This window comes from Mya arenaria, chromosome 8 (genome assembly GCF_026914265.1).
Source record: "Mya arenaria isolate MELC-2E11 chromosome 8, ASM2691426v1".
Lineage (NCBI taxonomy): Eukaryota > Metazoa > Mollusca > Bivalvia > Myida > Myidae > Mya > Mya arenaria.
The window spans coordinates 65,178,603-65,203,408 of NC_069129.1; the positions used below are offsets into that span (position 1 = coordinate 65,178,603).

The 24,806-nt window shown below is 34.2% G+C and overlaps 1 protein-coding gene and 1 long non-coding RNA gene across 7 annotated transcripts; one reads left to right on the forward strand and one right to left on the reverse strand.

The window, feature by feature from the left end:
- The first annotated feature begins 120 nt into the window (after positions 1-120).
- On the forward strand, positions 121-19,525 carry LOC128244728 (uncharacterized). 3 transcript variants are annotated; one of them, XM_052962779.1, is made up of 5 exons: positions 121-229; positions 11,668-11,880; positions 12,395-12,520; positions 14,759-14,874; positions 16,223-19,525. In XM_052962779.1, exons 2-5 carry the CDS (start codon positions 11,670-11,672, stop codon positions 16,940-16,942), a joined length of 1,173 nt encoding a protein of 390 aa, XP_052818739.1. In that variant the 5' UTR covers positions 121-229; positions 11,668-11,669; the 3' UTR covers positions 16,943-19,525. The 3 variants fall into 3 exon arrangements, with proteins under 3 accessions (XP_052818739.1, XP_052818740.1, XP_052818738.1); XM_052962780.1 differs by lacking the exon at positions 121-229 and adding an exon at positions 5,892-5,983; XM_052962778.1 differs by lacking the exon at positions 121-229 and adding an exon at positions 6,007-6,141.
- Positions 19,526-20,921: 1,396 nt separating this feature from the next.
- Positions 20,922-23,717, reverse strand: LOC128243934 (uncharacterized). Of its 4 annotated transcripts, none has more exons than XR_008262940.1 (5): positions 23,661-23,692; positions 23,079-23,197; positions 22,803-22,856; positions 22,164-22,220; positions 20,922-21,589 (listed from the first exon to the last, which is right to left on the reverse strand). It is a non-coding gene; the product is annotated as an uncharacterized LOC128243934 (long non-coding RNA). The 4 variants fall into 4 exon arrangements; XR_008262938.1 differs by having other exon boundaries at positions 23,033-23,197; XR_008262937.1 differs by lacking the exon at positions 23,079-23,197 and having other exon boundaries at positions 23,661-23,717.
- Between the last annotated feature and the right edge of the window lie 1,089 nt (positions 23,718-24,806).

The following is a 24,806-nucleotide window of genomic DNA, read 5'->3' on the forward strand; positions in this document are numbered from 1 at the left end:
TAAAACTGTGTTTTACGGATAATACTCGTATTATTGTTAAAATTGATGCAATCGTGAGAATCAACGGAGACTATAATATTTTTCCGTTGCATTAATTAGGGACACATCTTGTACAATGCGGTAGATTCTTTCAGTAATCCATTTTACATTCTGAGAACATCAACGATAACTTTAGATGAATAATTTCAGTTTGAACCGTTAATATACACTTGATAAACATATTCAACCCGTAAGTACACCCACAAATATATATCAATATATCTCGAAATGTTAATCTATATATCGTGTTTTAGGTAATTCCACCGACCGCTTGTCAATGTCGGACTTCGTGTTGTTTGTTGACAGTAACATTTTTCATCATGACCTTTCAAAAAATACTAAGGATGGGTAGTAAATTTAAGGTTTGGTAGTTCAGGAAATACTCCCTTATATGGATGACTATTAGTGACAGCAATTAGCATTCAGGAAAAGTAAGTGAAATTAAATAATAAACAACACCTTTTCTGAAATGTGTGTCAATGGCCCTATGGCTTAAGATAAACACCAAATAAACAATATCAAATACAGGTCAAAGCTGGAATATTTCTTTACATACGTCTTTTTGGTGTATTAATGAATTGTAATTCTTATAAAAAGACTTAACACTACTGCGACTACGGCTAAACAAGACTGTTGATGCCATGGTTGTATGCCGTTAAAGCCTGTTCATTCAGCTTTTACAGCAGTATTCTTCCTTCCAATATACAAGTACTTAGCTTACTTAAATAAAAAAATTTTATCCACCACTTCTCAAATTCATCATCAATTTTCACTCCTCAATATAGTCTTTAACGTCACTGATAAACAAAATGAACTAAATATAATGGCTCCCCTTGTTTATCACCAAGCGATATATAAAATGTATCTTAGTAAGCGTGGCATCCATAATACAAGCCTTAGCACTACTACCGTAATTCACCTAAGAGTTCGGACACCTTAAAATAATTATTTTTTTCGCTGTCCGAATACATAGAAAATTACCATTTTTACATTTTATTTACATGTTTGTTTAACCTGCCTTTTTTCTTCATGTTTGCATTTTACCATTTATTAATTTATACGTAGTAATCAATGGTCATAAACTTATTTATTACGCCTATAAGTGTAAATCCTTCATCAAGTTAATTAAAACACCATTTTATACATGCATTGAACTGAATAAATACATTCTATCGGCTTCAGATCAAAGAGTCACACTGTGTGACGTCACATAACTTACAGTTATACCCACGAGGATCTCGTGGAGAGCATGGACATTGCTATGCAGGATTAATGTAAAACTGTACGATTATTGATTCTTACAGTCTATAAGTGAGGTACAAGTTTGAAAGTTTATTGGCAGATGTTTTACAAACATGTCATGTCTATGTTTTCTTAATCCCTTGATTGCCCTTGTTGTTTCTTTTATCATCCAATAAATATATCACACTTCCTTTTCAACAGGCAATAAATCGTTTAGGATGGGTAGTAACTAATTAACTTGTCACAGTGGTGTATACAGTTAGGTAATCTAGCCAGGCATTGTAAAGATAAAAATCAATAATCTTCGTCTGTGAAACTTGGTAACTGTGAAAGTTATGATTGATGTCCTTTGGGTGTCCGAAAATTAGGTACGCAAAATAAATTATTTTGGAAAATAATTATGGGTGTCCGAATATTTAGAGTGTCCGAACTCTTAGGTGAATTACGGTATATGCAGGTTTTATAATATGTATTTAATATCTAAAAGTCTTACCTGTTCCGCAAATGTGGTGTTGCCATGGCAGGTATCACATTCTTCAGCATGCTGACACGGTTTTACTTCCTTAAAACACAATATGCACTGAAAACTCATTACTAAAGACATATATTGAATTAATAAAATCATCTGGAAAATAATTCTTATTTATACACTTAAAATAGATTTACTCTATTTTGAGTATATCATTAAAGATGTAACACCTATACAGTATGAATATATCTTTATCACACTTCTTCTAACATTACTAACCGTGAAATATCAACGACACACGGCAACTGATAATGTGAAAATATCATTATCACCTCATTAAAGACTGACACCGCTAATCCTATCAAAGTACAACACCCTCAAACACAATACAGGTGTTTCCTTTGATTTAAAAGTAGGCCTTTTTGGACCAGGCCTTTCTGGTACTGGGCCTTTTTGACCCGAGTCCAATTTAACTTCTACGAAATTGGATTTCACATCAATTTCCGATCATCTTCGAAAAGTTTCAATATTTTTTTCATTTATTGATAAATTTTATTAAATTTTGAAATAAACCTTTAATGAAGCATGTTCCAGTATGTGTACAACAAGAAGAATACAGGATAATATTTGTTAGAAATATTTAATAATGAGTTATGATTTTCAATTTTCATATGGATTTCACTTCAAATCCACTTGTTTCCTGTATCACCCACACCCTGATTTAGTTTGTCTTTGTACAGAATCCCAGTTCTAAAGAATAGAAATTATAAAAAGTTATGCCCTAGTACCTACCTACCCTATTTTCATTTTAGATGTAAGTGGAAACAAATTCAAACTTTATTTGGCCTCACCTGACTGATTCACATGGCCTTTACTGTAGATATCTTGGCATCTTTAAAGTGCCTTTTATGCCATCTATTTATACATCATTATTATGGCTCCTTTGAAGAAAAAAAACTTTGTACATGTCAGTCTATACCCTTTAAGGTAGCACACCTCTAATGAAAACTTTCACTTGAAATTTTAATGCTTTAGCCTGTGTTGTTGAGCACAAGACTACAAATCTTTTGAAGGTTTCAAGGTAGTGGTTTGAATCCAGCCAGAAGCACAAATATTTATTTTCTTCTTTGTTTTCATTAGGCCTGAAAAAAGGTTAGGTTACATCCTTTCCAAAAATAGGTAGGTTCTTTATTTATTTTTTATTGGGCATTATATATATCATTTTCATCATTGGAGAAAGGTGTTTAAGTAATCTTCTGTATAAAGCATTCAAGGTTTTAAACTACATATTGAAATTTCATTTTTTTTTTTCAAACTGACTATAAAAACGGTAGGGTCGGTGCCTATTTGTCGTAGGTAGGGTTGGGTAACCAAAACCAAATGTAATTTTTCTTAGGCCTTAGCTTACATTTTTTACAGAAGTAAATATTGTATTTTCATCAAAAAGTAATTAAATTCATTTCTACACATAAATATTAGCTTCTGTGAAGATTTTATAACTTGCAGGCACGGCTGAAATAGGTGGTTTGGAATTACAAACATTTTTTTTTTTAATGAGCCGGTAAAACATTTTGATTTTTTGGCATAATGTTCCCAAAAGATTAAAGATAATTATTAATAAAGAACAGGTCATGAGTATTTCTAGAACTTGTTGATTTTGCTTTTAAACGTCGATAATCCAATTTTACACGGTTAAAACAGTATGTTAAAATTGAATACCATATGGCTATTTCAGTACAGTATGATTATATTTGTTGGTGATGTAATCAATAATGTATTATTCCTGAAAGCAAATATATTTCTTGTTACTCTGATACCAAATTATTACCAAAATGATGAAAAATAAATGAAATACAGGATTTTTCTTGTCTCTCGGGTGATGTCGTTTTTATTGACAATTCTTAAATGGGGGTAGGGTAATTCAAATTTAAATAAAATAGTTTTTTGACAATAAATTTCTTTAAAATTTTGCTTTTGAATCCAGGAAATAATACACATTAAGAAATTATGAAGCTGATCATAGTTTGAAATGGTTCCCATTAGGGGTGTACTGTACTACCTTAATTGATAACCATAGTATGCAGGGGCCTAACTTCCTCAAATTTGATAGGGAGGTTGGTCATGACCAGCAGATGAACCCTATTGATTTAAGGACAGTAGGTCAATGGTCACGGTCTTTGTGACCTTGATCACAATAAGTTTGTCCAACTGACACTTGTGGTATGCTTGGTCTTACTATATATATATGGATGTTGATTACCTATAAAGTTACATTACCCTAATGCAAATTGACCGATTGGTTGCCAAGAAGGGGGCATAGATGCTTGCAAACATCTCTTCTGCTCTAAAAATGGCTATCTGTCTGACAAGGTCGTTTGCATAATAAACAGGAAGCAAGGCATATCATGCTATAGTATAAGTTTGCATGTGCATATTCAAGAGGAGCTGGATGGTCGAGCAAGAAATATATTTTACAAAATATGCCGACAAGTGTTGAAACAAGTGTTGAAACGTATATAATGCTGTTAAAACAAAGATTTGTTTTCTATTAAAGCTGTATTATACAAAATAGAAAATAATCACCACACTTCAAACAATGAAACCAATAGGGTGAAGCTGATATTTTGGTTCTGTTGTGGGACAGATTTAATACTTTATTTAAGACCTTACATGAAAAATTATTTAATTTCAGACTTAAAGTAACGGAGGATCAACATGTAGGTGCATGTGTTTTATGGCTCAAATACAAATATATACACTTGTATATGATTATTTATTTAGCTTTTTTAGTAGTTTTTATCATAAAACAATTAAGACACATAACAATTCCTAAATCTATATAATTGTGTCATAAATGGCAACATATTCATTTTTTTATCACCTCAACTTTGTATCTACTTAAACTGGCTTAAATTCAATTCACTTATAAATGTATGAAAATGTAACAAAATAGCAAAAAAGTACACTACCATAATTTCCATTTAGGACTTAAATCGACTAAGATCTTTAATGAAATGGCACTAACAAGGACCAAAACTTCCAGCAACTGTATAGAGGAATCTGAGTCGCAATGATCATGTCGCAATGATGTGTGTAATAGACATTATACATTATTGACCTGCTGCATATAATATAGGTGTGATATAACTCAAAAGCCAAAATGGTTCTTGTATAATCTGCTACATGAATGTGTTGCCTCACTTGCTTGCAATATTCTGTTTTCATGCTTGATGACTTATTAAAGATTTTATCTGACAAAACTCATTCCATTCTTTAAGGAGTGTCCTGAGAGCATGTTTCGTATGCTCTGTCATTTCTAGGAGACCCAAGAGAAATCTTCATCTTATTTATAGTGTCGTATTGTATATAAGCTTCTTAAGATGTCGTTTAACTATTGTCCGCGTGATTTAATGCAGAACTACAGGCTAAGAGGTCAACAGCCTTGTACCAATTGATTATATTTCAGTAATACTGTAATCATTGAATTACTATGTTTTCTTCTGTGATGTTTTTCATGCTATTGTTGAAGATTAAGTCAGTCAGATATTTCAGTTGGAGGAAGATAAAAAGTAAGAGATAAATCTTACATGCTCTGTATTTATGTTTTCATTTTGAGAACATGGAGACTAATGCGTAAAAATTTAATTTGAATCTGATTTTGATATGTGCTTTCATGATATTTACTTTTAATAGATAAAAACTATTGAGAAAAAACATTTCTATGAAAAGTTAGGTAAAATATCTTCTGTTTAACCCTTTGCATGCTGGGTAAATTGTCGTCTGCTCAAAAATGTCGTCTGGTTTATTTTACATTTCTTTCAATTTCCTTAAAACTTTGGGGTTATATTGACTGAGTGGCAAACAGCTTAGTATGGAACCTGACCAGGCGCCGAGTTACTCGGTGACTGGTCTGGTTCCAAGCTGTTTGCAAAGCCTTTAAAATCGCCATCAGCAGCCTAAGGGTTAATAATTATGATCATACCAAAGAATTGGTTGATAAATCTGCCTCAAATTTCATACTGAGGTTATATTTTCGAAGAAGCAGAAACGGAACAGACATATGCTCCAATTAGCATGATTGGTGTAAAAATACAAGTGTATGAGTGATGTTGTACTTGAAACAACATCTTTGTGGTTGATAGAAGGTGTAGAAATTACTCATCCAAGTTATATGCATACTGTGATAAAAGCACTGTTTTGCATTGTAAAGCTTTAAACATCGTGAAATATCAAGTGAGTTATCTTTCTATGGATTTTTTTTGTGTGATTATGTTAATATGTAAATATTTTGTTGATAAAAGGGAGTTATACAGTAAATTTGTATGGTATCCTAATAGGAACACACATCATTCAGTGGAATAATTCAAGTGATACAAACACATTGAGAGCAGGTAGAGTTTAAAAAACAACATTTTTTTCCCGGTTATTTAGTTATATTTGAATTTTCATTTCATGATAAAACATAAATTAACATTGTCTATTATGTTTACTTTTTTTTTCAAAATGATAAAATTAATAGTTTTCTTTAATACAGCTATTTTATTTTATCTGGATAAGGCCTAAAAAATATAATTGTTTGGTTAGGGTTACATCCTTTTCAAAAATAGGTAGGGTAGGTAGACTTTTTTTTTTATTATTAGGTTTATATAAGAATGTCATTTTCATCAAAGCAGAACGGTGTTAAAGTTATCTTCTGTGTAAGCATTTAAGGTTTTAAACTACATAATTTATTGAAAAGCAATAAAAAATAAAAAAATTTTTTTTTTTAGTTTTTTAGTTTTCAATTTTTTTTTCAAACTGACTATAAAAACGGTAGGGTCGGCGCCTATTTCGTAGGTAGGGTCGGGTAACCCGAACCAAATGTATTTTTTTCTAGGCCTTATTGACTTACAATCAGTGAAAAACATTTGATTGACTGACTGGGAAACGTGTAGGTGATGTTGTCAAGTGGCTATGGTACTTTAAGTGTCACACATCAGAGTTCATTGTATAGCTAAAACAAGACATGGTTGAGAATCTATTTTGACTTTGACATCAATAAGTAGTAAGGTCCCTCGACAAAGTCTAAGCACATTTCATAACTGTCATTTGACTGATGTTTCTTTCGTCGGATTAACCGCGTCATATTTTTTACAAAAAATGTTATAGAATGACAAAACCGAGCTGATGGGCATGTGGGTAATGTATGTTATTAACAATTCTGCATTCAAGTTTTATGGGCAGAATACTTGTCTGCATGTTTTCTTGAATGATTATTAAAATAGGTCACCTCAGATCAAAAACTTAAGGTCATTAGGTCAAATCTTAAAGGAAAAAATCCTATCATAATTTCAATAGTTGTTATTCACTTGTTTAGAAACTTGGTCAGAAATTGAGAATACTTGATGTTTATGTGTTTTCTTGAACAATTGTTAATGTGGGTCACCTCAGGTTAAAAAACTAGGTCACTAGGTCAAATCTTAAAAAAACCTGTTATAAATTGAATAGTTTTTATCCAATTGTTATGAAACTTGGTCAGAATAGTTGTCTGGATGTTATCTTGAACAATTATGAATATGGGTCACCCACAAGTAAAAAAAATAATTGGTCACTAGGTAAAATCTTAGGAAAATATCAACCTCATACATATAAAACCTTTCAATATCAGTAAACAACTAAATTAACTTGCTATTTCTTTAACTGTTAAACACAAATCCAAATGCACCATTTCAATTTCTCATTCATAATTTCAAAACCTACTCATCTCATCTGCATGACTTTTGGTCTGAATATTTAAATGCAAGGCATTTTTTTTACCTATCATTCTGCTCCAAACAATACAATTATTGGTTGTAAAAAGCAATTTTAATTACTGCCCACTTACCATACATACTTATTCCTACTGAAAATATGGTATTGTCAAAATGAAAAATCAGTTGATAATGCTTTAAAATCAGTCAATATTGTGGCAATCCGCATTGCCCCTTGTTTTAAAAAAGAGCTTTTTTTAATCAAACACATTTAGTTTTCACAAAAAACACTCACATGAACTAAGACATGATAGACCTACATAGCATATAGCTAATATCTCTCCTGTTTATTTTCCTGTCTGAAAGATTGTTTTTGTCTTAAAATTTCCCTTGTACGCTATCTTTGAAAATTTAAATGTTTTCGCATAAATATTTGAATTTTGTTTACATCGATTGCATCATCAAAATGACCTCATAATTTTGATAAACCTGAAGCTAAAAATGCATGGAAATAATTTTTCTACATATTTTCCTACTCTATGCAGCAGTTACTTGAACTAATACATTCCATTTCAGTTTTGAAAAAATACCAAAAATTGGTGACTGTACAATAACGATTTTCAATCTATTTAAAAAAAGAAAATGTGTTAAACAGATAAATGGCAGCGTGGTGCCAATGAGTAATGATATGTATGCAAGTAATGTCCCAGGGATATCATCACTCATTTTGCACATAATGCAGTGATATATTTAATAATCTGTAAATAATCACAGTATTTGGTGAGTGAGAGACTGTGTCTGTGCATCCATTCTGAAATGTTAATTATTTTCTTAAAGTTGTTATTTGTTTTCACTAAAGTATAGCAGTTACAGTAATTGCCTTCAAACATCATTACTCTTTGACTGGATGTATAATTGTACAATATTTTCTTATTAAAAAAGTATTTCCTTATGCATCAAAAATATTACACCGATCTGAAAATATAGTACATGAAATAATTGTCTTTAAAATACCATTATTTTGAAAGTGTTTTTGAAATATCTTTTCTGCCTGTAACAATTTAAAGAATGTTCCTTTAAAGGAACTAGCTCATGTTCTTGTAAAGTGCACTTTTTTGTATTATAAGTAAAGTGTGGCAAATCATTAGGAGTGTTAAAACTAATTTACCAAATGCTGGAACCCTTCAGCAAATGTTGATGTTTGCTCAAATATTGTCTTTGAAGGCCGCAATTTTCATTAGCATTAACAACGCTTAGTGTCACTTAATAACGACTTTGTTCTTGTGTGAATGGTTGATTGAGATTATCATATAATGTTATCAATGTATTGTTAAAAGGTCAAATATCCATCACTTTTGTATAAGACATGGTTGCCGAGTGGTTAAGCTGTCGTTTTTCTATTTTTTCTTGTCTTTACTGGCATGGGTTTGCACCCCACTAAAACCAAAATACTTTTTTGTACTATAATTGTATTTTTTTTCCTGCAATTTGATATCATGGAGTGAAGTAATGATTAGATACAAGTAAGTGTTTTCAGATGCATTACCAGGAAAACAATTGTTTGTCCAAAATCATTGAGCAAGTCCCTTTAAAGCATTTAGTGGTCACACCGTAAGATGAAGAAATGAGGCTTTCTAAAGGACAGATACAAACCTATCTGTCAGTTAAAGTGATGGCCCACATACATTAGACTGTTTACCTGTTGCCTGTTAGTAATATGGTAAACATGTACGTCTTAAGTTCAGACTATTTTCTTTTGTATATTTGAATGACAGATTTATACATGCTTTTAATAGTGCTGCTATATAGCATTGATTAATTTGAGAAAGTAATGAATGCATAATAGTGAGTAAAACTGTGGACTTGGGAGTCATTTAAAGAAGCACTCAGGATTCAATAGGATTACAAAATAGAAAATAAAGGTTCTGTATACAAGGAGGGGGGTTCGTTACATAATGGATTCCAAGCATAGAGGGTGTTACTGAGGGGGATACATATATGTAATGGATTCCAAGCATAGAGAGTATTACTGATGGCAATACATATACGTAATGGATTCCAAGCATAGAGGGTCTTACTGATGGCAATACATATATGTAATGGATTCCAAGCATAGAGAGTGTTACTGATGGCAATACATATATGTAATGGATTTCAAGAGAAGAGGGTGTTACTGATGGCAATACATATATGTAATGGATTCCAAGCATAGAGGGTGTTACTGATGGCAATACATATATGTAATGGATTCCAAGCATAGAGAGTGTTACTGATGGCAATACATATACGTAATGGATTCCAAGCATAGAGAGTGTTACTGATGGCAATACATATATGTAATGGATTCCAAGAGAAGAGGGTGTTACCGATGGCAATACATATATGTAATGGATTCCAAGCATAGAGAGTGTTACTGATGGCAATACATATACGTAATGGATTCCAAGCATAGAGAGTGTTACTGATGGCAAAACATATATGTAATGGATTCCAAGAGAAGAGGGTGTTACCGATGGCAATACATATATGTAATGGATTCCAAGCATAGAGAGTGTTACTGATGGCAATACATTTATGTAATGGATTCCAAGAGTAGAGGGTGTTACTGATGGCAAAACATATATGTAATGGATTTCAAGAGAAGAGGGTGTTACTGATGGCAATATATATATGTAATGGATTCCAAGCATAGAGAGTGTTACTGATGGCAATACATATATGTAATGGATTCCAAGAGTAGAGGGTGTTACTGATGGCAATACATATATGTAATGGATTTCAAGAGAAGAGGGTGTTACTGAGGGGGATACATATATGTAATGAATTTCAAGAGAAGAGGGTGTTACTGATGGCAATACATATATGTAATGGATTTCAAGAGAAGAGGGTGTTACTGATGGCAATACATATATGTAATGGATTCCAAGCATAGAGAGTGTTACTGATGGCAATACATATATGTAATGGATTTCAAGAGTAAAGGGTGTTACTGAGGGGGATACATATATGTAATGGATTTCAAGAGAAGAGGGTGTTACTGATAGCAATACATATATGTAATGGATTCCAAGCATAGAGAGTGTTACTGATGGCAATACATATATGTAATGGAGTTCAAGAGTAGAGGATGTTACTGAGGGGGATACATATACGTAATGAATTTCAAGAGTAGAGGGGGTTACTGAGGGGGACACATATACATAATGGATTCAAGAGTGGAGGGGGTTACTGAGGGGGATACATATATGTAATGGATTTCAAGTGTTACTGAGGGGGATACATATATGTAATGAATTTTAAGAGTAGAGGGTGTTACTGAGGGGGTTACATATATGAAATGGATTTCAAGAGTAGTGGATGCTACTGAGGGGGATACATATATGTAATGGATTTCAAAAGTTGAGGGTTTAACCGAGGGGCTGGGAGGGGAGGGGGGTGTACACCAAAATAATGGATTTCGAAATAATAGTGTGTTTCTGTAATTAGGTGATCACAACAATGTTTCTTTGGCTCCAAAATATTTATATTTTTACATGTGACAAAAACAAGGATAATAGTTTGTTTTCATGAACTTCACCTTCATGGATAACATTTTGAGTTTATTATTTACTTACACATTCATGCAATAATGTCAGATAACGATTTATATGGTTACAGTGTATATCCAGGGTATCAGAAAAAACAGACAATTTCCCATTCTGGACCGATTTTGACCTTTTATCTAATTGTTTTCCATAATTTAAGCAGTAGTACAACCACCTGCTGACAACAATGTGCTGCTTACAGAATCCTCAGGAACAGCTTGATATATAAATCAATATAAAATGTCAACTACTGCCCCTGTACAGATAAATGTTGTTGGAAAATGACTTATTGCACTGATATTGAGTGCACATAGTTAAAAATACCAGTCTGCCTGTTGAACATAATAATTACTGATTTCACTGGCATTTTAGTGTTCACAGAAATGGAATAGTATTTATGATTGTATGAAATGAATATATTGGTTATTCTTATTGTACTGTTCCTACGTGATAGTAAAATCTGTTGCTACAAGTCACTGCTATTATTGTTTCATACAGTGGATGTTTATTTATTTAGATCCGTATCTGTGTTTAAGGGCGCAGTCTTTTATCAATCAATATATCTTTTTTTATCAATACATAATATCTTTTCATTTATTTTCAGGAATGAAATATGAGCGAGAGTACGGAAATTATCCATTTTCGTTCAGTTTTTTGAACCAGCAAGAAAACCGTTTAATGTTGTCACGGAATAGGACAAGGGTGACGGTACCCCCGGCCGGTGAGCGGGGGTCAGGGAATGTGGCCAGGAAGTGTCTGTCTGAGGTAGAGAGGCAGTGTAGTGACGGCTCATGTATCTCCCGTATTGAGTTGTGTCGTAAGTTTATACTTCAATCTTAACTGTTTTGCATTACAGGGATATAACATAATCACTTGATATAAACACATAGATGGATTTTTGATATACATACATCACACAGTGGTTTAAATGATGCTGTACAGTGTTGGAAGTTACACTGAACAGTGTGTGCAGTAACACTGTACAGTGTTGGAAGTTTAATAAACTGTTGAAAGAAACACTTTAATATCAAGCTCAACAACAATTAATTATTTTTGGCTTGTTTTAAATTTAGAATTTCAATCACTTATGTTATTATTTCCAAAGTCAAGTTTTTAGGTAAGAACTTGAGCATTTCATCTTTTTATATGTCCAATTATGATGGCTGACTTAAATCATGCAAACTGTAAAAATTATTACATAATTTAAGATTTTAAGATCTGTCACATTATTTTAACCATCTTAATGTGATCTGCAGGACAGTAGTGATTACTTTACTGCAAAGGGTATAAATGCTGTGTGTAGTTTTTCCCAGAGTGTGTGTCTTTTACAGCTGAAGAGCAGCTGATGAACCAGAACACAATCTTGATCATGATCATTGTGGGACTTGCAATTGTTATCTTCCTCGTCATCCTCTATTGCTTCCAGCAGCGACAAAGTCGTGCCAACAGGCAGTATGGTATGTAATGGTTGTGTGTAAATGTACTTATTCGATATAAAATAAATGTTATGATGAAGTGTGTATTTTGCTTAACTTTTGTATTAAAAACAGCACAAATTACCTTGAAATGATAATGAATGGCTTTAGAAGCAATTTCGGAAGGGGTCTGAGCCCCTTAACCTTGCTTGGTGCCTAAATCACACATACATCCCTCATACTCAAGCTTTGGATATTTATTTATCCCTGTTATTATTAAAAAAATAACACATATTGGGTGTTACCAAGAGACAGTTGGGAGGGATCCCTTTTTCTCCTCACAATTCTTCCTTTTATTGTATGAGTCTGATAGCTGTTTAACTACTAACATACATTTTGTTCTCTTTTAGTTGAATGGATGCATAGACTTGATTGATTTTACTCCCATGTTTGAGGATATGTTTCCTTGCTTTCAAAGTCTTTCTTCATTCCAGTTTTAAGGGGGGGGGGGGGAATGTTTCCTATCATGGGATAATCTTTGTCTTTTAAAAAAACAAATGTGAAGTGTTTATGTCACATCCTTGTTGCTGTTGCCATCGTTGGTAGTTGGTATTGTTGTTTTCATGCATATTTTAAGTCCTAGTGAACTTTGTAACCCTTTGAGGTCTTTGAATCTTACCAGTGACACATAGCAAGCCCCATAATTAATTATAACTGTTGTGATTCTTGTTGAAGTGGTGGGGAAACAAGCAACAGGCACACTACGATTCTCTAGTTATCATAGCAACATGTTTACTTGTAAATGAAATCATAAAATTAAGATAATTATAAAAACCTTGATACAGTTATGCTTTAAGCAAATTCTCTGGCATTCACAGTGTAGAATTCTTGGAGTAGACAAGTTAAATAGGTATAGTATTATATTGCCTGCATAAACATACTACAGAGGCCAAAATAAACAGATTTTAATGCATTCCTAGATAGAAGGAGCTCAGTTAATAATTCTGAAGTAATTCTTGTAGGACTTTATTACTAGATAATGTATACTTTTTTGATTTTTTCATTTTACATTTGAAAAATTCAGATTTTCGTAGAGATATGGAGGATATTATCGGTACTGGTAAAATTGAACATGTTTGTGTGTATTATCAATACTTGTAAACATTGAACATATAAGAAAAAAATTATCAATACTAGTAAGCATTGAACATGTTAGAAAATATTTTCTCCCTCCTCAGATAAGTAGATCAAATAATTTAACCATGCTAGAAATTCTGATCTTGCCCACGGGCGGAGATAAAATGCCTGTATGGAACTCCTTTTTAATGGTCACCACATTGTAATAACCTCCCTTGCTGAAGACTGTTGTCTGAAGCATCATGGAAACCTTGTCTTGTGGCAATATTTAGAACGCTAATCAATTATTTCTTGCTTCAAATGTCACCATAAAACAGATTTCACGCACCTTTCAAGAAATAATGCTTCACTCTCCTTAGAACTATTTAAAGACCAATATGACTATTAACATAATCTGAATCACTTCGCGAATATCCATGAAAACTACGAATTATCGCATATCCATACGCAATTATTTTCACTTAGTACAAAAGAGTTCCAGCAAAAAATACATTTTTACTTAATTTTGTTTAACTGAGGTGGGAGAAAAAGCATCTACCATAGCCGCTCGTGTAAGATTATAAGTATCTATCATGTGTTTCCGGAACAGATAGAGAAATCCGACCCGAGGGCACGTGCGTAAGCCGGTAACGAAGGCTTTTATCAATTTGTGGAAAAAATGACGTTGAAAACGAACTTTTGTACAATTACACCAAAAAGCGTGTGCGACGTTGTTTACCGACGTCATAGAGCGCAGTAATTTTGAATAACTAAAAATAACGTTTTTTAACGATTATTCATGTTCAATTTTGATTAAAAGTCTTGCAAACATATGTATTTGATTGCGCTTTATTGAAATGGCATAATATATTGTTCATAAATCATACAATAAATGAAATAAGAAGTGGCGCATTGTTGCGCGTGACTCATCTTACATGGGGTATGTAAGATGGGGTTTTCCAGCACTTGTCACATGACTGGAAACACACATCCGGTATGCAAGAAAGGTTCATCCTGACCCTCGCGCAGGGTGTTTTGTGGAAACTTGGTAAACCTTGTTTCCACAAAACTCCCTACGCTTGGGTCGGAATGAACCTATCTTACACTCACAGCCATGGAAGATACTAATAATCAATACTTGTAAACATTGAACATGTATTGTAGAGATGGAGGGTGAGCATTCGGACGAGTGTGACCATGAGTCTCTGAACGCCCCACCCCCTACATATGACGAGGTTGTTCACACCAACATGTACCCGGAGACCCCCCAGACAAGAAGGGTAAGAATCATGTTCAAGTGTAGGACAATATTAAGACACCACCACCCGCCTATCAAAGGAACTAATTCTGTAAATGTGGGGGTCAAATGCATGCTTATGTGTATTTTCATAGCAAAACAACGTCTGTTATTTACAGTATAGTTGGACTTAAACTGTTATGAATTTATTATTAATAACACATTTACATAACAAAGACAATTTTCTCCCACAGACATTGAAAGAGCATATCAATGTTATATTGTTATATTGTCACATCGTTCCTTGAATCTAATGAATTTTTTGTATTATTATTTTCAAAAACATCACCTTCAACAGACACATACAAAATGAAAGCATGTAAACGCTTACTAAAACTGTATAAAAGGCGTCAGATAGCCTCTATTAAAGCACTTTAAATAGTCTTATTTAGAAATAAAAATTTAAAACTATAAAAATGACTTAAAAAAGGTTTGAACTAAGGAACCTTGTATTAAGAATCTGAAAGTCTTCCAAAAGGCCATTGGATACTTGAGTAAATAGGGACAGTATCATTGTGCTTTATATAAATGTATTTCACCTATTTTAAGCGAATTCATGAAATTGATTGATCCCTTTTCAATTAAAAGGACTTGGTACATTCTTCAGTTATCTGCCAACAGTCTTTCAACACTTTCAGCACTTTGATTCTGTCTAAGCAAAATTTGGTTGAGGAATTTGTCCAGGGTGATTTTGTACCAAGGCGGATTTTGTCTGTAATGCAGGTGTGGGCCACAGTGCATGTGTGCTTGGTATTATAATGCTCAAAAACTTCTAAGAGAACATTATCCATATAATATAATTTTTATCATGCTTGTGACACTACTGTGTTCAGGAACTGGGACTTGGGCTACGTTCCATTCACTGTAATACAAATAGTGTACATAACGCGGCAGACACTCGTGATATGATGATATTCCATATCTCCCTCAGTGTTAGACAGGCATTTTGCTCATCTATGGACTTGACAGTATCAATATTTTTGTGTGAAATCAGGCGTCAGTGACTTGGCTTAAATTGAACGCTCTATCTTCCTTTATAAAACACACATATTAATCTATTTAAATTAATGATGCACTTTTACCAAGGAGTCAATAAGAAATGCTATTTTGTCTTTAAAATTCTGAAATTATTGCCAACTTGAACTGAACATACCGGTAAGTCGAGGGTTACTAATCAATATTGGCCTGATTTCAATGGCTAGATACTCATGCAAGAAGATTTTTTAGTAAGAACTTCTTTTCAAAATGAATTGTCAATTTGAAACATTATTTGATCCTTGTATCTTTAAGTCAGCAAAACCATGTTAACTTTATGTGTTTGTCCATTGCAGTTAAGGGAGTTGTCCGAGGAGCCGTCGAGCCCGATGACACCTCCCCCAAATTACGACACGGCCCTCATCATCCTGGCGCAGAGTGAAGAGTCCATCCTGTGTAAGCCACACAGTCGCCAGAGCTCGGTGATACGCCGATGCATTTCTGTGGACGAGATACAGACTCGCCAGCCACAGACACCTGTGAGCTCTAGCCCAGATGTTGAACACAAAGATGGCAGACACAAATCTAGAAGGATATTTAGATTCAGTAAACACTTTAGTAGAAGACTTAGCCAATCCAATGGTTTTAAATCTAGTACCAGTAATATAAATTCATCACAGTGCCAGTCATTTTTAATAACACCTCCGCCTTACCCACTGACTCCGCCCTTGTATCCCTTTACTCCGCCCCCTCCATTGACACCTTTAGTGGTGGAATCTCAAGAGAGCCAATCTAGTGCTCAAACTGCAAACAGTCTGGTTACTGACATTCAGGCCACTCAGCCTTTGGTGCATATTGACTCCAAGTCAACAGAACCACGTTTGGAGGTGACGCAAGCTGTGAGTGATTTGCACCATGAGCAGGAAACTTGTGGTGTCGCCAGTAAAAGTAACACAGTGACCATGTCCACAGACACAGGCTCATCAAGCAGAACCCCTCTTCTCAAACAGTCAAATGTGCTTAAAGTCTTATCATCTAATGAATGTCTTAATACTCCTGTCCAAGATGTTTTGTGACCTTGACAAATAGGTTGTTGCATTTCATTTCTGTCTGCAATGTGATATTGTGTTAGGTTGTAAGAGGACAAAATAGGAAAAGAATATAAATGTTTTGGAGAGAGATAACTCTTTAATATATAAAACTTGTATCATAAATGAATCTTTATTAATGCTGTAACATGTACCAAAGTTATGTGTTAATTATGTTTAAAGACAGATAATACAATTGTCTGGAAGTAAATGTGTTATTCAGATGCATGCACGTTTATTATCAGTCACACTTGTATTGCAAATACATGGACACCTTGACATGCGTGCACAAGTGAAGTATTAGAGTGTATAATTATAAACGGTATATGCACTTTGACAATTTATATTAGGGATGGCAACGAGTAGTAAAATTAATACTCGAGTACTCGGACGATCGTTCGATCGAGTACTCGGGTACTCGGAAAAATTGAATATGTGTTCGCAAAGACAAGATTGTGTATACATGTATCGTTAATGACGTATATTGTGCGTTGGTCGTATTTTTGGTCATTTTCACCTTTAAAGTAAACTTTCATTACGTATTATAACAAACAAATGATATAAAAAGAAAACAAATGTTGTCTCAGGCTTTTAATTTGTCTTATTCGTTTCATTTTATACAAGTATGCACTGCAGAAATGAACAACAATTAGAATTACAATGAAGGAAAATTAACAGCATACATAAATAAAGTGAATGAAATTCAATATGAAGTTCAGTTGTTCAGTTGTTTACTCTACATTTTTTTTTTAAATGATAGTTTTTCGTACTGTGTAATTGTTGTTTACCTCATTAATATTCATAATTCTTGATTTAAAATATCAACCAATCAATTGTGATAATCATTGCAAAAATAGTTAAAATACGCCCATTAAAAAATCCATTCTCGAAACAGTCTATACTCTTTCGCTCGTTAGCGTCCATTGTTTGGTGAAAGGTCTCTAATTGGTATACAATAGAATTGTGTAGGTGAAAGTACCGCTATCAAAACTTCGCTAATTGACATCAGTGCTAATTTGAAATAGGGGTCCTTTGTTGACAATTTGCAACCATCACAACAACTGTCAACTAATTGATTGAGGTTAATTGTGTACACAGCGGGGATTAGAGAGACCGTAAATTGTCCTCTTGGCAACTAACCAGATCTGATATTTTGTCTGTAAAACGTGTATTTGGTGATTTTTATAGATTTTTTTTGATTTTTTTTCCGAGTACTCGAGTAGTGATTTGGTACTCGAGTACTCAGACGTTCGATCGAGTACTCGAGTACTCGGGTACTCGTTGCCATCCCTAATTTATATCTTTCATCTGTGGTTCTTAACTTTCAAGACGCAAATGTAATGTCACGTAGCTTAAAGTTGTTTATGGCTGACAATTCCATGCTTTTCACAGTGTTTATTGTACAGATGGAGGTTGTAAAACTTACTAGTCCATAAAGCTATGTGTACCTGAGTTAACTGGATATTTGGGTTTAAATTCTGTGCATAGTGAATTCACTCCTTACAAGTGTATGTGAACCACTTTATTCTTCCACAGAAAAAAGATCTGTCGTGTTTGTAAATTCTATCACTATGTGCCCATGTGCAATTTTTAATTACTGGTACAGTTTCTGTGATTACAAAAAAAAATCCTGTAAAAATGTGATTATCTATGAATGGGCATTAACAGTTTGTCTCGGACTACAGGTTATCTCACAAACTGCAATTATTTTGTGTTGTTTTATGTAAATTGTCGTGCTGGACATGACTCATGCTGACAAATCATCTGGCCCCAATTTCTGAAAAAAAAATAAGCCTGTTAAAGTCTTATAGCTGCATTCTCATAGATTGACCGATTTTCGAACTTTTTTATTTTTTGTCTTGGAATTAGCAAAAGTTTTGCTTACTGTAAGTATCTGCAAACCAGTGATGCAAGACTGTTGACAAAAGATCAGACTGTAGATTTTTATATTTCCATTCCAAATTTAATGTTTTATGGCTTCAACTGTTACTAACGGTTTAAGTAAAATGCATAAAACATCAATATGGGAGAAGAAATGTGAAAATCTGTGATCTGATCTTTGTCATCAGTCTTTAATCACTGGTTTTCAGATATGAATGTAAAAAACTTCTCGTTCCAAGACAAAAACTAAAAAAGTTGTCAAAACGTTCAATCTGTGAGAGTGCAGCTGTAAGTCAAACAGGCTTAAGTAAGATACATATTTATCTCATTTAGACAGATAACATGCTTAGACTTGATTCTAAAAGCCAAAACATGGCTTATCATGATTTAAATGGCTTTATAACAATTAACTCTGTCACAAGTCTTTAAAAAGAAAAAAACACAATACAAGCTTAGATTTATGCTGTACTTAGGGACTTTAGATTGTTTGAGGAATTGGGGCCTGCATTTATGTTAGTTGATTGACTAAATGTTAACTTTGTGGTGTATAATGTCAGATTCTTACCATGTTTATTGTACATCTAGTGTTGATATATATCATACAAATGTACCAAAGGTTTTGTAGTTGGAATTTAAATGATAAGCTTTAAATATTATTTCACTTATTAATATATACTTAAATAAAAATAAAAAGGCTATATTTTGAGTTGTTTTCTTTATATTTAGTAATAGTAAGATGAAATGAATAAAAATCTGAAGCAGGGATTGTGTATTGGATGAGTGGCAGTGGGCAAACCTTTAAACACCTGGGAAAAGTTGAAGTTCTCACTTAACTTAAATTACATTTCCTTTCATTAAGCTAGGCCATGGGTGTAATAGATGGGCAGGGTCTGGTCAAGGCTACAATATAAGGCCAAGATTTGAGTCTTCTTCATATCAGCTCCATCCACCCATTCGTAGGAAGCTAGTCCAACTTATACTCAACATTTTGGTATTATTTATGCCGAGACAGATCTATCTGAGGCGTATATTTGTAGATTCTACTCGTTCTAGCCAGTTAGAAAAGAACCAATTTCATGATCTAGTCCACCACTGAATGATGATCCAACTTCGGTCATATTCTACATGTGTACTCATCAAGGCATTGTGTTAAATCGATGTAGGAACCACACAAGGTCAAAGTTAAGGTCCAGTTTTGACAACCAAAGGACAATAACTCTTGGTCAACTGTGGCGATCTGCCTGGTTAAAGAACTCAATCGAGATGATATATAAAAAAAGCATTGTGACCTGTCACCATGTTTGTTACAGATTTGAAAAGAAATGTACAATTCTGAAAGAAGACATCTTTGTGGATGCCACACAAATACTGCCAGCCATCCTGTTTTTAAGGCGCACAATACAGGTCGATGCAAAACGAGAGCACATGATTTAGGCAGAGATAAAAAATAGCCTTAATAAAATGTTTCTTTGAATTAATAGCTACGTAGCCACGAATTCCCGTTAAAAAGGTGTCAAAACTTCATTTTATTTTTTATCTGTGCTTAAATCAATATAATTTTTCTTTTTAAGTAAAATGAGATCAGCTCGATAATGCATTAAAAAAGGAGATCGTTAAACATACATGTGGCTTTTGTTGTCGATAGCAGCAAAAGCCTGCTTTATAAAAAACAATCATTAGCGCCATAACTTGTTTACTTAAAGCTGGATGAAAGCTTTAATGCTTAAACCAGATATATTTATATGGAAACCTGGCATGATAAAATGATAATTTGTCTTTTGAAAAACTTAGGCCATCTAACTCACCTTCAACTTTTCTTAGTATTATATTAGTTATTCAAAGGTTTTATAAGACTAGAGATATTTTGCTTTTAAAGGAAAAACACTTTCAGAGACTATGTATTGTGACAAATTGAAAGACATTACAAGAATTCTACCCTATCAGGTGTTTGTTTATTGCGTTGTTGTTAAGGATACCTGACAAACAAATGTGCAGTATTAAGGTCTATCAAAAGCATCACGTCTTGTCTCAGCAAGTATGGACAAAAGCATTCAAATATTTATATTAAAAATATATGGAAGAGTAATAAACATGTAATGTTTTATTCACAAATTTCACCACACATTATGTATCACAAAATAAACAATGTAAATAAGATGACAAGATTCTTTGATGCAACAATACATATGTGTAGAAAATGTACATATTGATATATAAAATGCACCCCCCCCCCATCCCCCGAAACAATTGTTACTGATTTCACTGCCTCAAAATAAACAAGGGCAGTCACAGACTGCCATATCTCCTGCTGAGAACAGTTTAAACTTCACCTAACAACAGGATAACAGATAATTAACCAAGGACACTAACTGAAATAAAATACTGCAGAAAGAGTTACTGTTCCTGTACACTGCGCTTCTCCTTAATACCTCAACGACTTTTCAAGTTATGCACCGGAGTCCGGACAAAAAATCAGTATGCAAAAAAAATAATAACTCTAAAACAGTTATGGTTTCTGTGCACAGCAAATAAAAATAGTCAAAGTCCTTTACACATTATAGACATTAATAACATAAGTTTCTATCAGTCGGGAATGTGACGCACAAAATGATAGTTAACAAAATCCAAAGGAGTCTATGTGCTGTAAGATGAGTCCCAAGATTTGCGCAAGAATTAATCATTCTTCTTCAGTTTTTCCAAGTATTGTTGAATCCGGTCATAAGCTTCCTTAGGATCTCTGACTTCAAAAGGAATCTGAAACACAAATATTTATTTTACAAAAGAAATATTCCTGTCCCTATGAATTACATTGTACATTGTTTTACAGGCCACTATGATACTGACAGACAAAGACATCACATAGGATGTCTAGTTAGCACCTAAGGTTCTATTTCTAGTCTGGGCACATGTGAGTTTGATTTGAAGTCATCAAGCCGAAAAAATAGGTTTCCTCTTGGTTCTCAAGATTCCCACAACACAAGACCACACTCTGGCATAACATCGTGCTAATGAGAGGAATTTGTAAAATTTATATTTGTAATAACTTGTTTCACAATTGTTGTAAAATAAAAAAGTTTTAACTTAAAACATCAGTGATGATAAAAAGATTGTCAGATTGTACTGGAACATCTCAACACAAACTTGTTTGTGTTTTTTAAGCGAAAAAGAGAGTCTCCCAATGCACGTACACACCCTCAGTACCAAATAGTCATTCCTTTTTTACCCGAATCCTGCTGAAAAGTTGAGAGACTGCTCAGTGTGCCCACTCCACTCTGGCCATAGCATTACATTCAAGAAATCTGAAGAGATAGAAATAGCTGTTCCTTACCTCATAATGTTTAGCTATCACCAATCCAATGTAGACACCCGCACCTACCAACACTAACTGCAAAACAAAATACACACTGAGAATAAATTGCTGTCATTAATACACCTGAAGCAGTCATTGAAATTAGACTTTTGGGTGAACAAACATGAATTCACACACTAGTGCTTGGCATGTTTTTTTAACAAGCTCTGCAATATAACATATACAATTTGAGCAGGCCCGGATGATTACTTGTCCAGTAAGTAACTAAAATGTTGGATCCAATAAAATAAATGTAGTAACATTTGATAACCATACGACCCATAAGGCACAATTCATAACATCTATCTATGATAGAGTACAGTGGCAGGGTGTGTGGGAATGCCAGATCCCTACAGCCCCACCACATCAATGAAAAAATACCTACACAATATAGGTTCATAAAATATCATAGGGGACGTTTAACCTTTACTAAATACAAGCATTATAGTTTTAAATCTATGATTTTGTAAAATCTATGTCATTTTTAAAGCCTGGGAACATTTTGGATGCTGCTATTTGTGTAACCACACACCTTACCCCTGTGAGTGTGAAATAGAATTGATTACTATTTATGTTTTATCTCTACATATTTTAATTCATGATAAATCAAAAGCTTACTGGACGGATAAAGCCCATCCTTTCAATTCGGAATAAAGGACATCAAGGCTTCAACTGAAAAAGAGAAAACATGTTTACAAAGCTCTCAAAAGGAAGTTGCATAGTTTCCACCTTATCAGGCCCAGTCACAACTCAATGAAGCATGTACAGATACTATTTGGAGTTCATCTATTTATGTAAGGTATTGAAATAACAGGTAATTATCCATTAGTTGATTGATAATTATGCACCAGTCAATTGTAACCATGTCCCCTCCTTCCAGGTCTGGAGGTATACCGAGGATTACGGGGAAATGGGCGATGTTTATACATTCCAGGTTGGCCCACAGTGCCGGGTGAATGCGGTGGTTTTCTTTTCGCTCCGGAAATAGCAGGGAATTGGCCGTGTCTTTGTGCCTGGAAAAATCTATTCTTTTAACGGGAATTTGTCACATAAGCCAAGCTTTACCCGGAGTATAACGAGATCAAAACATATGCTTAAAATATGTACATGATTATAGACTTTCCCTAGGATGTCCCCTGGGTGCGGGGGCATTGTGCGGGAATTTTACCAGCAGTTTGTCCCTGCAGGACGGGAATCTAACCTCGGATTGGCTGCACCGAAAGTCAGTCCCTGCTAATATTCCTCCGACCTGGAGGGGCCGTGGTTACAATTTACTGGTGCATGTATATAGAATAAAGGTTGTTGACATTTTTTTTAAAGATTGTTGACATTTTATATGTGACTAGGCTTAGAGTAATAAGTTTTGCCTGGCAGTATAACAAGACCATGGCAGTATAACAAGAACATTCAAGTTTTTAAGTCTTCGAAACACCTGAATTATTCATAAATGCAATTAAGTATAATTTACCTACTGACCTACGAATCGAAAAACGTACACTCGAATTCTGTGTTAAACCGGTTCAAAGATCTGAGTGTTTGGGGACATTTTGTAACTAAAACAAGGAACGGTTTTGTAGTATAATTATTTTAAAACAAACATGCGTGCACATTAACATGATACTGTATCCATTTCGCATAAAAAAAACAATATCTACAATATTGAACTCGTACGTGTATGGAAGAACAGCCAGACTCTCCATCTCAACCGCGTCGAGAACCGGCACCAGGACTGATAGATATATAATTATGCTTGAAGAATATAGTACGTGTGAATCCTTTGAAAACAAGCACACTTTATGATTAAATTGCAAAAAAACAGGGCTTAAACAATATGATGGGTGCGGAGTTGCAGCTAAACCACGTTGCACGGCTCACGGGACCTCCGTTTAACACTGCCTCCCCCGGAAGTGGTAAGTATTTAGTGTAGAAGCAGGGCATGGATAAAACCTGCACTGACACGCGTATCAGGTGTCTTACCACTAGACCAATGATCCGTCGTTTGTACGAGATACATGTACATGTACATCACAACCATATTGATATCCCAGTTTCATACTTATTAGACAGATCGAAATTCATAGACAAGTTATACCTTTTCCAGTACTCTCCATCTCAGATTTATTTATTTGGCAACTTTCCCCAGGGACTATATCAAAATGGCACTAACCGCCCTCTTTGGCATTATTCACAATGGGAAATATGGTCGGGGAAATATCCCAGTCATTCTGTATGTATTTGTATCAATGTAATTTTAGGCCTGTGCTGTGCTGGGCTGGCGGTGAGATACCTGCTTGTACCTGCGTAGCGCTGCGCTAGCCGTATAGGTCACATGCAAGTTGTGTATCAATAACCAAACCTTTCCCCCCTCTTCTTTCTTTCCTTTCGTTGTTCTTTCCTTTTCTATTTCCATTTCTTTTTCGTTTTTAAATCGCGCCATTATAATAAAATGTTCAGGACTGACAGCATTACGTTACCACATACACATATAGATGTAAATGTAATTGTTTTCCCCCCAGAGTGGTACAATGTACTGTACACGACTGAACTTTATCAGCATGTCCAAATTGGTTAAACTTTAGCCAGTACATCTAGGTGAGGGAGGGGGGGGGGGGGGGTCCATAT